At 37.0% G+C, this 13,128-nt stretch overlaps 1 protein-coding gene across 3 annotated transcripts; it reads right to left on the reverse strand.

Annotated features, from left to right (window-relative positions):
• Nucleotides 1-309: 309 nt before the first annotated feature.
• Nucleotides 310-11,848, reverse strand: LOC306865222 (transcription factor AP-2-alpha). Of its 3 annotated transcripts, none has more exons than XM_079409697.1 (7): nucleotides 8,256-8,726; nucleotides 7,298-7,717; nucleotides 6,259-6,310; nucleotides 4,627-4,855; nucleotides 3,889-4,007; nucleotides 2,425-2,566; nucleotides 310-1,542 (listed from the first exon to the last, which is right to left on the reverse strand). In XM_079409697.1, the coding sequence occupies exons 1-7, from the start codon at nucleotides 8,280-8,282 to the stop codon at nucleotides 1,254-1,256; spliced, it is 1,278 nt and encodes a 425-aa protein (XP_079265823.1). In that variant the 5' UTR covers nucleotides 8,283-8,726; the 3' UTR covers nucleotides 310-1,253. The 3 variants fall into 3 exon arrangements, with proteins under 3 accessions (XP_079265823.1, XP_079265824.1, XP_079265822.1); XM_079409698.1 differs by lacking the exon at nucleotides 8,256-8,726 and adding an exon at nucleotides 11,658-11,848 and having other exon boundaries at nucleotides 316-1,542; XM_079409696.1 differs by lacking the exon at nucleotides 8,256-8,726 and adding an exon at nucleotides 9,895-10,031 and having other exon boundaries at nucleotides 316-1,542.
• Between the last annotated feature and the right edge of the window lie 1,280 nt (nucleotides 11,849-13,128).

Below are 13,128 nucleotides of genomic sequence, written 5' to 3' on the forward strand. Positions count from 1 at the left end.
AGAGAGCGAGCGAGCGAGAGAGGAATACATCGCGGCAAGCAGTGAATAAAAAAGTAATGAATAAAAATCGACATGAAGCGTATCAAATATTTATTTTTTTCTGGGCAACAAAGAACTATAATACATTGACAGGCATGGGAGCTATTGCCAGCACAGGTTTATACAATACAGATAAAACCGCCTCCAATTTAGACAGTGGACACGCAAGATATCAGATAGCCTAGTCCCAAATGTTAAATTTATTATTTAAAAAAATAATAAATAAATTAAAAATTAAAAAGGTGGGAAGGAAGAAAAATAAGAGGAATTCGTAAGACAATATCCATTTATTGCTCTTGTGGTGCTTTGAGGGAAGAACAAGAGGTGATTGGCACAACACATAAAAAGCTCGTATAAAAACAAGAAGATAGAAACACAAAACTAGCATCGTCGGGGTCTCTGCAATGACCTTTTTCGATCTAAAACTGAATGGCATAAGAATAATATATAGAGAAATTGATGTTTATTTCTTTTAAATTTGTTCACTTGCTTCAGTGTCGCCTCAACATGCTACAAGAGGGCTTAATTGAAATATCCCAGAGAAGAATACCCCAATTTCTGTTTTCTAAGAACCATAAAACCACATGAAGAACTAAGCGAATATTCAAACCCACTAAAACAGGAGGCACCAGATAAATAAAAAAGAAGTTTGAACAGACGTACCATATTTACAATTCCCATTAAATTACACATAAATAAATATATACATACATGAACACAGATTCCCTCATATAACCGTGAATCGTGTTGAAATTCTAAGTTCAAGTTGGTCGCTTGGTCGAGAGAAAAGTCAGTTCTTGAAGTCATGGTGTGGAGCTGTAGATTTTTTTTTTCTTTCAAGTTTATTCACAATACTGATTAAAAAAAAATCTTCCTCTTTCAGCTTCTTGTTGTCACATGGCTACAATCGTAAATGGGGATACTGAGGGGAAGTCGCTGAATTTCAGTCCATTGAACTCATACAAAGGCAGTTCATGAAAAGTCCTGCTGTGGCAGATTTAAAATACTCCTTTCATTGGCACACTGCTTTATTTTGATTTAAAGAAATGGTTTGTCCACGAATCACAAAGTGAACTGTTTTACTACTATTATTATTTTTTTTTAAGTTTCAAAATGTCAAGATCGGGAGGTGGTGTGTTCAGTGTTTCATCTTGATCACTAGTGTTTGTTATATGTATTTTGTCATACATCAATTAGGGTGTGTTGGCTGGACATCACTTTCTGTGCTTCTCGTCTTTGTCACCCGCCTTCGACCCCGTCTCATTGTGGCTATTAGGATTGTTGTTCAGGTACATTTTGTCCATGGCTTTAATGGCCTCCGTCAAATAGTTCTGCAGCGCCGTGAGGGCCGCGCACATGGCTGGAGTCCCGAATCCATGAGAAATAAGACTGAAGTGGGTCAAACAGCTCTGAATCCCGGGCTCAAGAATGGGCTGTGGACGTGAATTCCCCAAGGGCGAGCGGTCTTGCGAGAGCAGGTCCGTGAACTCTTTGCAGATTTGTCTAGAAGGAGACACAATGCAGGATGCGTGTCAGGATGAAGCTAATTACAGCTGAACGTATGAAGTCAGAAACGTATTAAGACTACGTGCTACTTATGTGTCCCTTAATCAGTGGCTCGAGTGTTCCTTTTGACAGCAGCTCATTGAGCAGTGCCCATCAGAGCGATGGACAACTCAACCTCAGTTTGAAAAGAGAGTCGCATATACGTCAGTAATACGTCAGCTAGAAATTTAAGAATTGGATTAGCCTACACCTAAAAGTTGGGCTCTATGACATCTAAAGTTGCGTGTCGCCGCGCTGTTCCTTTTTTATGGTTAGTTTCATTGTATGTATATATATATATATATATATATATATATATATTTGTTTGTTTGTTATATAGGTCTATATATATATATATATATATATATATATATATATATATTACGTTTCTAGCTGACGTATTACTGACGTATGTGCGACTCTCTTTTCAAACTGAGGTTGAGTTGTCCATCGCTCTGATGGGCACTGCTCAATGAGCTGCTGTCAAAAGGAACACTCGAGCCACTGATATATATATATATATATATATATATATATATATATATATATATATATATATATATAACTTATTTATTTATTTTGCAGTAAATCTAAAAAAGAAATTACGGGAAAATACTAATTCGTTACAGGTTGCGAATAAACCAAAAATTGTATTTTACGAAACCATTTGGTTCCAAAATTCAGGCATATTTATTAAAAACTAGCCTACATAGGCTATAAGCAAATGTCAATATTGTGTTAAATACAATACGACAATTAAGCAAAAAAACAAAACAAACAAAACGGTGTCATAAACTGTGAAATACGCGTAGATATCTAAATAGTTAGAATAGCACTCACTTCGATGCCAATAACATGTTTTTTCTTTGGACTTGTTCGTTTGGGTCGGAATGTTGTCGGTTCACGTATTCAGCTACCGCCTTGGCTGGAAACTCAGTCTCGCATACATAACCAAAATCTCTGGCCAGATGCACCGCTTCACCTAGAACAAAATAAGAGTCAGTATGTGTAACATGTTACTGCAATAAAATGTAGACTAATTAACATATTTCATAATTGTCATATAATTAACGTCCTCGGCCACTGAGCAGGACATCGTTCTTTATCAATTCTGACATTTATTTTCTATTACCTAATAGATAATTGAATTCTGTCAAATGTGTGCGTCAAAATGTGCCCTCCTTGTGAGATTAACAGAACATAAGATACCAACGAACATAAGATTGACACCATATCATTGTTCGTGATCCTATTTCAAATATTAGAATGCTGTTCTATATAAAGCAGCTAAAACCTCCCATACTCCGACTAGGTCTGTGTGTTTGGCTATTTTGTCCCCCTTTGGTTTTAATTTCCTGAAACAGTTGGATTTTTACTGCGAGCCTTCCTGTCATAAGCCTAGAATCCGGAAGAATGCATGCGCCAATTAGCATCAAAGCTCAACTCTACTAAACTGCTTTCCATAAAATGGAGCAGATCATAAACAATAACAGCACTTCAGAAAGTCAGTGTCCTCCGACTAAATCAGCGTCTGCTTGCGTGTCCACCACCCCCACCCCCTCGCCCTTATCTCGCAGGAATCATACATTTCTTCAGGCTCATTACCATACAAGACTAAATTTCAATGAAGCACGATTAATATTACATTCAGTCTTCAGCGGCAATGATTAACAGGAACCAATGAACCGTCTCCAGCTTTCACCTTTAAAACCCATGGCACACCAAATACCACTGCACGGAATAATCACCTCCAACTTTACAAGCAAAATGGATTTATTCAACAGCAATGGCATCTTAGCAGTGCAACATAATTAACTCATTTATATTTTATAATAGGCTTTCAACCTACAGGTCAACTGCATCAAGCAGACAAGGATAAAATCCACACATAATTAAAAATAAATAAATAAATAAATAATAATAATACATGTCATAGTGATTTCGGCTGTGGTGCAATATATCCAGCAACTGCATAAAAGTGCCATAAAACAGCATTGCAAATATGACACAAAATAGGCCCTACAAAGACATCTGAATTCTGAATTGACACCATGTTCAAATTTAAAGGCAAGTGGTGCTGCTAAAGGTATAAAGGAGAGGGGGGGGGGGGTACTATAATTCCACAAAATTGTTTTCCAAATTGTATCTCCGTAATCCGTTCTCTCTTTTTTATGCTTCAGCTTTGTTGCTTGAAAAACATACTTTCTCCTTTTCACGAATGAATGCAAATACTGCTTTAGAATGGCTCTCATGTAGCAGCAATAAACACCTGCTTTATTAAAATATATTTGTCAGGAAACTTACCTTCCACCAGTGACGTCAAGAGAGTAACATTGGCAGCTTTGCGTCTCCCTGCTGGTAGATTTAATCCGATTTTATCTAGTTTTTCTCTTAAAGATCTTCCGCCATTCTTAGATTTGGCCCTTTGAAGTAAATGACAAAAATGTTATTAAATGTCATTATAGTGTTGTAATTATGTTATAATTATTTATTTTACTGCCAATCATTATAGCCTATATGCTATACATTATACATGCTATATATTTACATATCATTTATATTAAAATGTCTAATATTTATAATAGCCCGGAGCACGCATAACCTTGAATAATTAAAAAAAAGTCAGTCGTGTGTCCCCCAAGAGACCTGTTTAGTTTAGATAACATTTCAGCAGGTTACTTTTTTATACTAAAAGAAAGACATGTTGCTTTAGAGGATACCATGGAATGTTTCAAAAGTAAAAATCTAAATAAACAAATAGCCTACATAAAACATTTATTTTATTTCTCACTGTCATCACGTGAGATATAATTAAGGTCACAAGTGTCTATTAACTCGTGTTGCATTAAGATATTGCAGAATGTGCTCATTGCGATTGGGTAGGCCACTACAAGTAGGCTATATAAAAAAAATAATTCAGGTTCAGAATTTTGCCTGTGTTGGGGTATTATTTTTAATAGGCTGTCATTTCGGTGGGTTGTGGCGACGGAAAGCGCTTGATAATAAATAATTACTGAAGTATGCAATAGATGTCCAGCTCACCTCCTCAAGACCCCACCGAGCAGGGAAGCGTTCAGGCACTCAGGCGGAGAAAGACGTCTCTGCACCTCCGCTACTGTGACTTTGTACTTTGACGTTGAGCTAAGAAGAGACAGACGACCCGGAACCGAACAGAACACTTCGTTTGGGTTTACCACACCTCCAAAAAGCCCGTCTTTATTTATCGGTATAGCAGAGATATTGCTGTTGTTCTTGGATATGGAAACAGGACCTTGAAAAAAAAGAACATGATTAGGCCCCCCATTTCAGTCTACAGCACCAACAAAATGGAAAAAGATGAATTGCTATGCAGCAGGCAGCTTTTGAGTAAGATTAGACATATGCGTTTATATGCACATCATCTCGCACGCCTATGTGGAATCAAAGGCAATATGGTCTTATCAGAGAGGAAGGAAAATAGATACCACAGCAATTGCTTTTCATTCAGCTCATGAATGTAACTGCTGCAATATGCCCCAAGTAATGAAGTGGCCCAGCCATCAAAATATTTCATATTATCGCAATGGTGACTTCACACCAAGCTTGGAGAAAATGACAGTTCAACAAGCATGGCATTGCCTCAAATTTCCCACTAACTGCTCAGTGTAGCTGTTATTTGTTGGACATCATAAAACAGGGACTGATAAACGAAAAAAGAGAGGAAAAAAGAGGCATAATCCACGTAAATGTTTATAAACGTATAGGCTATGTATTTTTATTAATAATAACGCTAATAATAATAATACATTTAATCCAATACTTCCTACAAATAAAGCTGTGCATTATTTCTCATAATAGTTTTAATCTCTAAATAGATGGTAACCTTGCCACACAAGCACATCGAATGACATTCACAAATCCGAAATACACACACTCACACACGAGCGCTTACAAATAAGTGTTCAGGCCTAAATCCTGCTGCAACGCCCGTTGTTTCTTTATGTGCTAACCGGAAACAAAAGCACAAGCACTACTGGATAGATCACTAGTGACATTAATAGCTCAGGGGAGACTAATAGAGGCAAGAGGAGTTAAACGAACTCGTGAGATCGCAATTATTACGTGTATATGCAATGTGTATTTTTGTGGATTTATATATGGTGCATCAAATGTAATATGTCAAAGCTTTGACATTTGTGAAAACGAAGAAAATTAAATCTAGCCACAGCGCACGTAAAAATGAGAAAACAATTTGATCTCAACACACTCTTTCTCCTGCAGCCCTCTTTGACCATCTGCGATCCGAACGAAACAAAGAGGCACGTAATTGCTAAATAATTACTTAAACTGAAATTTACACAGAAGGCATGTTTAATTTACTACAAATGTGTTTTATAGTAAACTATGTCACGCGCGTTTCTCATGTCATCTTTGAATGAGACATTCGGCAAATTTCATTAAAGAATACCATTTTAAATTTAGTCTCAGACTAAGTCAAACACTAACATATTAGCTCACATATATTAGCTACACGAATAGAATGGAACACTTGGTTAAAATGGGTTGTGCTTTTTCTTCAGGCTATCACAAGGCCTACAAATTAACCCGATCTGTCTCAAAGCAAGCACGGGTAGACTTTACGAGCGGAGAGCTGCTAGTGGAAGCACGCACGGTATTTGAGAGGAAATTGCTTACCTTTCTTGATTACAGTTTGGTCTGGGATGTGAATTCCTTGATCTTCAACATGCTGCAAAGATCAAAAAGCATATTAATAGTGATCGAAAGTTCAAAAACATCGTACTTTTTGCAAACTAAATGAAATGCAATCCAAAGAGAAAATGCACAAACACGTTACATAGTAGCCTAGTATTTATGACTACTCACACTATAAACAGCATCTTTAAAAAAGTGCGTATTTTTGACCCATATTAATTACATCAGCATACGTCTATACTGTTTAAAGTAGGCATTTAATTAAAAATAATAAAAGCTTGAATTATATTGTTTTATATCATAAAATATAATAATAGTAAATACATGTATTTACCCAGAGAATAAACGTAGTAAACCTATAAAGCATGCAGTTATGGTGGAACAGAGAATTCAGACGCAATTCGTCAGATCTCTTCAGCAGGCACATTGCAATCAAATTACTGATGAAAAGGGGGGCAGCCAAGAATCACGTCCAAAAATGACAGACAATATTAATCAAAAAGCCCAGTACACCACTCACTTTGTGTTACTGGGATGAACAACAGCGAGAGAGAAAAATCCAATAATTAATTCATGGGAAAAAGGGATATTACCTACTTTTTTATTATTATTTCTCGCGCTACTGCTTAAAATAGAACTTTACAAAAAAATACTTTTTTCTGAATAGTTTTCCTCATAAAACATGCAACGTTTACCATAGGCCATCAAGGCAAAAATGTCGAAAATAATTGACCACCACCAGCAAATATACATTTAAATAGTAGCCTATATTTACATTCAAACAACACTTTAAAAACTGCCACATTTTTTTTACCAACTTCACCAATTTATTCTGACAAAAAACGTTCTGTTGTGCATTACCGTAATACATTCAATAAAACAGCTTAAATAAGAACAATTTAAATATGTGACCAGATATTTGACTGTCCGAGATTCTACAGAGAATAGCACCAGCAGCAAATCCAAATAATGGAGTTGGATTATGGAGGTGACATGTTAAAATTTAAGCTTTTCTCCTTACCTGAACATCTTCTAAAGAGTGATGTATTCCATGGATAGGGATTGAATCCGTGAGTCCAGTCTCAATGCCGTGACCCGAGGGAAGTAGCACTTCTCTGCGGTACTCTCTGCACAGCTGATGCGGTAACCCGCGGTGCTGGTGCAGCAGGCTGCTCTCCTGACTCTGCCGCTGGCCGGGCCAGCCCGGGTGCTGTGGCTGAGGCTGGGCGTGCAGAGAGTTGATGGAGTACGGGTCATTAACGTGAGAGTAAGGGTCCTGAGACTGCGGGTAGATGGGCTGGTAGGGTGGCGGAAAGTATGGCGGCTGGAAGTCTGAGTTGGGCGTGTGAGAGAGCGGAGGAGCGCTGGTGTACGGAGACTGGCCCACGCTGCCCAGTTGGGGTAACCGGGCTGTGCCATTGCTGGTCCCGTCGTGGCGATCCTTAGAAGAGAAATATATAGTGCTGTTTTAGTGCAGTTAAAAATAAATGAATAACTGAATATATATATATATATATATATATATATATATATATATATATATATATTTTTTTTTTTTTTTTTTTTTTTTAAGAACATTTAAAAAATGAATTGTTTTTTTTTTATGCACTTAGTAATTTATTTAAACAGAAAAAACGAACATGCCTTAATCTGGTCAAGAACAAAAATATCAAAACAAAAACATTACATTATAATTAGAATAAAATCCATATAGAATAATATGTTATCCTACATTAAAATGTACATCGATGGTTTGTTGTTCATTCAGCAATTAAAGATCCTACTGAGAGGCAAATAAAAATAATCAGAGCTCACATCAAGTATTAAGTCTTTGTAATAGCATTTTATGCTACCAATTACCGCTTGCACGATGGAACAGACAAAACGAAAGGATAAAGATAATAATAAAAAACAAACAAACAATCGGAGAGTAAATGCTTAGCGTAGTCTTCAGATTTTTACTCCCGACAGTCACTCACCATCGCGGAAAAACTGTGCACTAACATCAGCGAAGATTTCCGAGGACTTCAAAAGACAAGAATTTCAGAGGAACAAAACGAAAATGAACGTGCAAATTAAATCAAGCCAATGATAATTATAGGGCAAGGTGGCGGTGGCCAGCGTTCAAATAAAGCAATAATCCATCAGAATCTGGGTAAATTCCCACTGTTCTTCATCTGCTGTTTAGATGCAATGCTTTTCTCTAAAGTTTCTTAGATCCCCTTGGCGTCTCCCGGCTCTGTCAGTGGACTGTTCCCTCGCTCGAGCTCATGTTAGCACAGATCTGCCGCTTCCTCTGCACTCCTAATGGTAGATATTCATGACTATTAATATTACACGAATACTTAATAAGAGAAGAATGGTCGGAAATCGAGCGTGAAGCGAGGAAGCAACTCAGGGCAGACTGCACTAAATGACGTCCATTGAATGGGGAATCAGTATATCTAATCAGAGATGAGGAGAGAGAGTGAGTGGGAGAGAGAGGGAGAGAGAGACAAAAGAGGGACATTCTCCTGCGTCTGACGAATCAGAGAGGGGGAAACATTTTAAAAGGTTCGAGGGCTAGCAAAAGTGAAAGAAAGACAGAACGAGGGGGGAAGAACACAAGGAAGGAAACAATGTGCACCTCTGATTCTGGTGAAAATCCAGCAAATGCTGAGGGCATCTGGGCTGGCACATTTTTACTGTTCACTGGATGCTCGTCTACCTCATTGTTTTTCACATTAGTCTTCGTCTGTTCGTGCTCCATGGCCCACTAAAATCCCTCACCACGAATTTAACAACGGCCAAGACACATCAACACAAGCCGATGCAGCTTAACTCACCGCTAGAGCAAATTTCAACAAACTTTACGCATGAATACTCATCCTACAAGCTTCCATCTAAGCTTTCATGTCATACGCGATTATTATGAAACAGCAAGTAATTAATTATTACAATTAATGTGAGTAGCCTATGTGCGTCGAGAGAAAGAAACTCATAAGGACACGCGGAGCGCAGAGATTCTTTCCTGATCATGGCGTGTGTGATTCCCCAGAAACGAGCGAAAACACGTTTTACTGGCTTCACCACTCCGACAACTACTCCCATATATTAGCCTTCTGCATTCACCAAGCAAATCATGCCATATAAGGCTACTAGAGGTGAAGACAAGCAAAAAAAAAAAAAAAAAAAAAAAAGACAAATACATTTATTTTAAAACGAAATGATCCACTGCAATTGATGCGTTTGATTGTTTACCAAAACTTACGTTTGGTAAGTTTGTTTATTGTCTGTTTTTCATACACATTCAATATTACAACGTTTTTAATGATTTTTTTGTACTACAGAACTTCTACAGGCATTTAATGTGTGATACGTGTATGTATCCTATTAGGCGTAGCCTATTATTATTATTATTATTATTATGTTGGAAAATTACATGTGTTCTGGACCATGCTGTATTGCAGTATGTCATTTATCACTTGTTCTTGTGTTGAATTAAATTGTACACACAGCAGTAAAAAATAAAATAAAATAAAATAAAATAAAAGCTTACTGATTGAAAAGTCAAGCCGTTCAGAATTATGGTAAAAATCATGCAATATTTGGTATTAAAAGCCTGGTTAATCCGCTTACCTCGCAGTCTTCATATTTAATATTATCAGTTAATTTCCAAAGCATTTTCATTGGTTGTGGATAGAGTGAAGTGCGCCTTCGCTTGAGTTTGACACAGTGCACAAGGCTCGAGCTGCGCGCTCAGATCTCCCTCTAATGGTGGAAGAGAGAGACTCGAGCGCTACTGTAATAACCCTCATTAGCATATCAGGAGACCAAAGCCAATGAATATACACAGGTAGAAACTGCAAAGAGAATTTCAGTAAGAATACCTTTACTGAGTTTCATTTGTATTTCAAAAGGGAACTGTAAATACAGGGTTCAGCGGTGAAGGATGACTTCACCTTTTCTTTTGAATTAATCATCCAATTGGATTAATTCAGAGCGGAGTTAATAGGCCAAGCATAACCCGAACCATTATAAAGATTGTTTTTTTTCTTTTTTATTAAAGGCCACACGCTTTGCATACATGCATTCTTCAATAAGTTCTAGGTTTTCGAATCTACAACCCAAGAGCAACCTGTAAAATTGAGCAACCTATATATTGAACAATGCTAAACTTCTGCAGTGTGCACGTGTTTTAGTGGGCAAAACCACACTGATTCCAGTCTGATAATTGTAAACTGTTGTTTTAGTCCTATAGTGAGCCTGGGCCTGTAAAACACTCTCAATAGTGTTATGCAAAAAAGCCGATTCTTCAGTAGATATACATCTATTTAGAGCAATTTTATAAATGTAAATAATTAACACAACAACATGGCTTGTTAAATGTGAATGAGGTCAGGAGACAGGTCGCCGAGTCTAAGGCGTTGTCTCTCCCTTATCTCCATTAACATTTTTGGTGGGGTGAGTCCAGTTGTCATTAATGAGAGGCCGAAAGAAACTAAGACACAATGACGACTGAGAGAGGCAAAGAAAACGCGCAATAGAAATAGATGGGTGTGCTGCTTTGTTGTTCGCTGCTTATTGATTGGGGGTCTGCATCATTGAAACCAATCGCACAAAAGAAAAGCAAAACTAGTCTTTATTCTTAGCACTATTTGATAATCTTTAGTGTGGGAAAATTGTTCATTCACAATATTCGTATCTAAATGGACATAGTCTGTCAGTTATTTATGGTGTTAATATTCACAAAATAAATGACTGATTCACGTTTATTTTCTGGGCTTTTTTGTTTGGTTTTCTTTTATTTTTTACAATGTCATAATGGGCCACATCAACTTGAGGATCGTGTTTTGCACACACACACACACACACAAAATACACTGACTTATTATTGCAGGAAAAATAGTTTATAGAGAAAATAATAAATAAATAAAGTCTTTCCCGTTCATGTTACTATAAGAAAATGCGTTATGTAGGCCTGCACAAAATGACCAAATTGCAATAACATCGGAAATGAGTCAATTTAAAACATTTAAAATAGTCTTGAAAATTAAATAAACAGCCTGCGTATCCAATATCTAACAACAAATTTGGACTGTCTCACCAGCCACCCAGAGAATGCTTTATTTTAGAGAAATCTGATCAAGAGATTATTTTTTCACCGCTGTCTCGCCTTTGCCTTCACTCTATCTTTCACCGTCTCAAACGCAAACCTACCTGCGTGAACTATACAGCTTTTGTGAGTAGCATTTTATTTACATTGGTTAATGACTAATTCTGTCTGGAAAACCTTTCTGAAAAGCTATCGTGTAGACGACTTAATTCTCACTTATATACAAAAGTAAAACGTGCACCTTCATCACCCTCATAAAGCCTACCTTATAAGGAAGAGAACGTACCTGCCAGTCTCCCATTTTGCCCATTAATGACATTCTTGTGTCTTCTTTCTGAATGTGGTACATCACACAGTGTTATCTCATTGGGTCTTGTTTCCTTAAGCAAAATTCCACTTTACCTGCACAAAATCTACTCACCTGGCAATAAAAACAGAGGATCACCTCACGGCGCATGCGCTATGCTACGGGCACGTGTGAGGCAACAACACCTAGAAAAGGTAAAAGCAGTGCTGAGATTCCTTCTGCACATTAGCGCGAAGAGAAAGCAGCGAGAGTGATTGTTTTCCCCCCAACCTGCGGTTTTAAGTGTCAAAATGTTAAAACTATATCTTATGCAGTCAGCGTGCATAAAAAGTATCAGTGTGTTTTCAGATTAGGCTGTGTATACATACATACACACATCGTGTGTTTTCAGATGACTTATACTGTAGTTACATTCGTTGCCCCTAAAATAAAAGATGTTAATTCCTTAAAAATGTAATCAAATATATATTTTTACTAATTTAAGGTAGCACTTAATTTTTCACACCATTGTTAACATAATGATAACAACAATGGAACTAATGAAAAAAGTGGAAAAAAGATGTAAGCTTATGTAAATACAAAATGTAGGCTAACACATAACCTTTAGAGAGGGACAACACGTAGGCAGGTTTTTGCCCCCCACCAAATACGCAGCTATGTAGGTTGTAAGTGTCTGTGTTTGTGAATGGACCTAACTCTACATGCGGATTTCGGGAAATAACTAATAGGCCAAATGAGAAATAAACCTATCCAGTAGCCTACATAGGCCTTCTGCTGTAGCATAAACTTTTTTTTTTTTTTTTTTACTATAGATCTATAGGCCTATACCAGAAGGACATCTGTTTATAAAAGGAATTTCGAAATGAAAATCAAATGTAACTGAATTTAAATTAGGCAGCAATTTCAAATTAGAAAGCTACAGATTTCAAAAGGCGCTAGATCTTGAAGCACAAATGAATGAAGTGCAGAAATGCACGCGCTCGTCTGATACTGAAGCGTGTGGTCAGAGATGTCATTGGGTTCCAGAAAATAAATGTATATTTATATTTTAATACTTATAATGAATTAGCTTATAGCCTATAGCCTACAAACTTTTTATTATGGAAAATAGAACATGGCATTTTACGTTTATGTTGTTGTTGTCGACTGTGATGTATAGTTTTTGTTTTGTTTGTTTGTGTTTTCCTTCAAGAACTAAATGTCTCCAAAACACTCCATTAAAATCCGTCAACAGCTCCTAGATTTGCTCATTCAAGACATCGGTTAGTTCTTGATCAATATTGACAAGACTACTGACAATTTCATTAAAAATCTTTTGTTAAACTTTTGTGCCAAGCATGAAATGTGAGTGGCATTTTCTAGGCTAGAGAATATTGTCATGTCCCTCTAAATCACCTGAAGTTCTCCGGCGCCCTCTTTTGGACAAGAGTAGGTACCCTTTTGTATTTAA

The sequence above is a fragment of the Barbus barbus genome (genome assembly GCF_936440315.1).
Source record: "Barbus barbus genome assembly, chromosome: 46".
Lineage (NCBI taxonomy): Eukaryota > Metazoa > Chordata > Actinopteri > Cypriniformes > Cyprinidae > Barbus > Barbus barbus.